Below are 2899 nucleotides of genomic sequence, written 5' to 3'. Positions count from 1 at the left end.
GCCCATGAAAGTGATTGTGCATCGTATTATAAATGCAATGAGGGTAAAAAATATGGACCTTATACTTGTCGTGATGGACGCTACTTCAATCCAATAATAGGACTATGCGACCTTCCAAAAAATGTAGATTGTCCTTCAACAACCTCCACTTCGACATCCACAACAACAGAACTATCTACGACATCGTCAACAACCACAGAACCATCAACTTCTACAAGTACAGAAACTATAACAACAACTTCACCAAATCCCAGTATGTGTCCAGCACACGGACACGTAAATGTGGCCCATGAAAGTGATTGTGCATCGTATTATAAATGCAATGAGGGTACAAAATATGGACCTTATACTTGTCGTGATGGACGCTACTTCAATCCAATAATAGGACTATGCGACCTTCCAAAAAATGTAGATTGTCCATCAACAACCTCCACAGAACCATCAACTTCTACAACTACAGAAACTATAACAACAACTTCACCAAATCCTAGTATGTGTCCAGCTCACGGACACGTAAATGTGGCCCATGAAAGTGATTGTGCATCGTATTATAAATGCAATGAGGGTAAAAAATATGGGCCTTATACTTGTCGTGATGGACGCTACTTCAATCCAATAATAGGACTATGCGACCTTCCCAAAAATGTAAATTGTGGTGCAAAAACTTTATCGTTGTCTACGAGAACCAAAAAACATACTACAAAAATTCCAAATAATGTTGTATGTCCTGCATTGAAGGTTATAAATATGGCAGATAACCGTGGCGACTGTCAATCGTATTACGTATGTTTGTTGGGAAAGAAAATCGGACCTCTCCGTTGTGCAGATGGTTCTTTCTTCGATTCAAAAACAGCAAGTTGCCAAATTACTTTTCAAAGACCGGTATGTCAATCTACTCAAACTACTAAAGTACCTACAAGAAGTTCGAAGTGTCCACCGATAGGAGTAGTCAATGTGCCGGATGAAAAGCAATGTTCAAAGTATTATGTATGCATCAGTGGATTAAGATTACCTCCAGCGAATTGTCTACCAGGGTTCAACTTCAATACTGCGACGAAATTATGCGATCTCGCTGCAAATGTACGAAATTGTCCGTAGTCAAGAAACAGGAAATTTCTATCTTAAGAAACAAAAATATGACGTAATTTCACTTCCGAATTAGATTTCCTTAAATGTCATGTATATTTTTGAATGATCTTATTAATAAATAATCACTTTTACCTCCATTCATCCGACGAAAAATAATAACTCGTAAACTTACGATTGCGATGATAGATCTGAAACTCCCAACGGATTTGACACGATGCATTCGTGACTGATCTTGGTAATTGCTCGATCGCAGTCCGCGTAGAGACGTGTCGCAAGCACGGGTCCCTCGAATCAAGCGGTTAAGCGTTTCGCATAAAATAAATATTTATTAGCCCGTGAATCATGCGCCGGGCATGCAAATGCCGTCCCTTTATCGTCGAAAAATAAGAGAACCGTGAACGGTACGCAAGCGAGTGCACCGCGTGCATTCTCTCGTCGGGAGTTGATTCCACGCAGCAGCCGCTGATTGAAATTCGCTTTACGTTCTCTCTAGTATTCGGACGTATCGTGCCCGCGGGTGACTCGTGGGACCCGACCGAGATTTCGTGTACACGTGTGTGTGTAATTTATACGTTCCACGGGCGTCCTAAAAGCTCCACGGGCTTCAAAAGTGGTTACCAATCACCGGAAACACGGCGCGTGATCGGTGTTACCAATATGACGTAGAGAAACCACCCAGGAAACCGGAAGTTTACGTCGCTCGGCGTTTCGGTGTTTCAACTTCCAAGAATCTTCTTCTCTATCATCATTCACAAAAGAATCGTTCAATGGCTCGACCGAACGACGTTCCTTGTTGCTACCCGAAAGTATATTCTACTCGATAAGCTTAAAGGAGGACGTTAAAAAGTGGCACGTTGGATTTATTCGTTAGCTATTATTCGAGTCTATCGATCGACGACTACGCACGACAATTCGTCGAAGGAAAACGCGGGTGAAGCTTCTGTAATGGTTGTTACTTTGAAAATTTGCGAATCTTCTCTCGCGACAGAGATCTTTGACACTAAGCGCGAGGTTAATAGAACTCGAAAAATATTTGGCGAGCACGTGGCCTGCCAAATAGTCGGCTAAAATAACTAACGTCGGTGTTGAATGTTTGAACGATCCGCTAAAGCAGTGGTTCTTAATCTTTTCAAGCTCACGGCACACTTTAGAGAGATAAGTACCCAGCACAGTTCTTAATCCCGAGTAAAATATAGGTGTAAATGAGGAAAAGTTTGGTCGCGTTCTATAATTGATTAATATATATATATGTATTTATAATAAAGAAATCCAAGAAAATCTAAATTTGCGTTCCCGAAGCCCGCGGTTTTCTATTTTCACTCGCTGAAAACGTCGCTGGAAATAAGATACGCGACGAGGACGGCGGTCTATAGATTCTGGCTCGTGACGGAGAAATGTCGAATCGGAGGATCGTGTTACCCCGATCGCGTTCTTATTCAGATTCAACTGGAATAAAATTAAAGAGAAAATAGAGAAAGAAATGGACGAAAGAGGCGTGAACGGAGCTAATAAAAAATTGCAGTATTCTTGAATGAAATGGAGCTTATAACTTTCTAGGACCAACGATCTCTTTTCAACGAAAACAAAACCAGGAGACTTGAAATTGCAATAAGTAGACTTCTCATCGTTGTCTAATTTATTGAGAATTTAAATCTGTATTTAACTCTAGCCACGAGCGAGGGTAGATTGTTTTAGGTTTTTCTTTCTGTTGCAGCTGAATACAATAAAACCAAGGTATCTAACTTCTGCCGTTGTCTCAAAGAAAAAACAACAACAGTCGAACAATCGAATTTAAAAAAAATGTCACCTC

The 2899-nt window shown here is 40.7% G+C and overlaps 1 protein-coding gene across 1 annotated transcript in view; it reads left to right on the top strand.

Moving 5' to 3' along the window:
• The window catches only part of LOC128893508 (mucin-2-like), a 2878-nt gene extending 1748 nt beyond the window's left edge, over nt 1-1130 (top strand). Inside the window, exons 3-4 of the mRNA XM_054154509.1 lie at nt 128-253; nt 413-1130. Coding sequence (XP_054010484.1) covers nt 128-253; nt 413-1098 — 812 coding nt within the window. The 3' untranslated portion in view covers nt 1099-1130. The remainder of the gene's footprint in view (nt 1-127; nt 254-412) is intronic.
• The last annotated feature ends 1769 nt before the right edge of the window (nt 1131-2899 follow it).

The sequence above is a fragment of the Hylaeus anthracinus genome, unplaced genomic scaffold (assembly GCF_026225885.1).
Source record: "Hylaeus anthracinus isolate JK02 unplaced genomic scaffold, UHH_iyHylAnth1.0_haploid 0, whole genome shotgun sequence".
NCBI classification, from domain to species: domain Eukaryota; kingdom Metazoa; phylum Arthropoda; class Insecta; order Hymenoptera; family Colletidae; genus Hylaeus; species Hylaeus anthracinus.
Note: the sequence above shows the minus strand (reverse complement) of the source record. Positions and strands in the feature narration are given on the sequence as shown.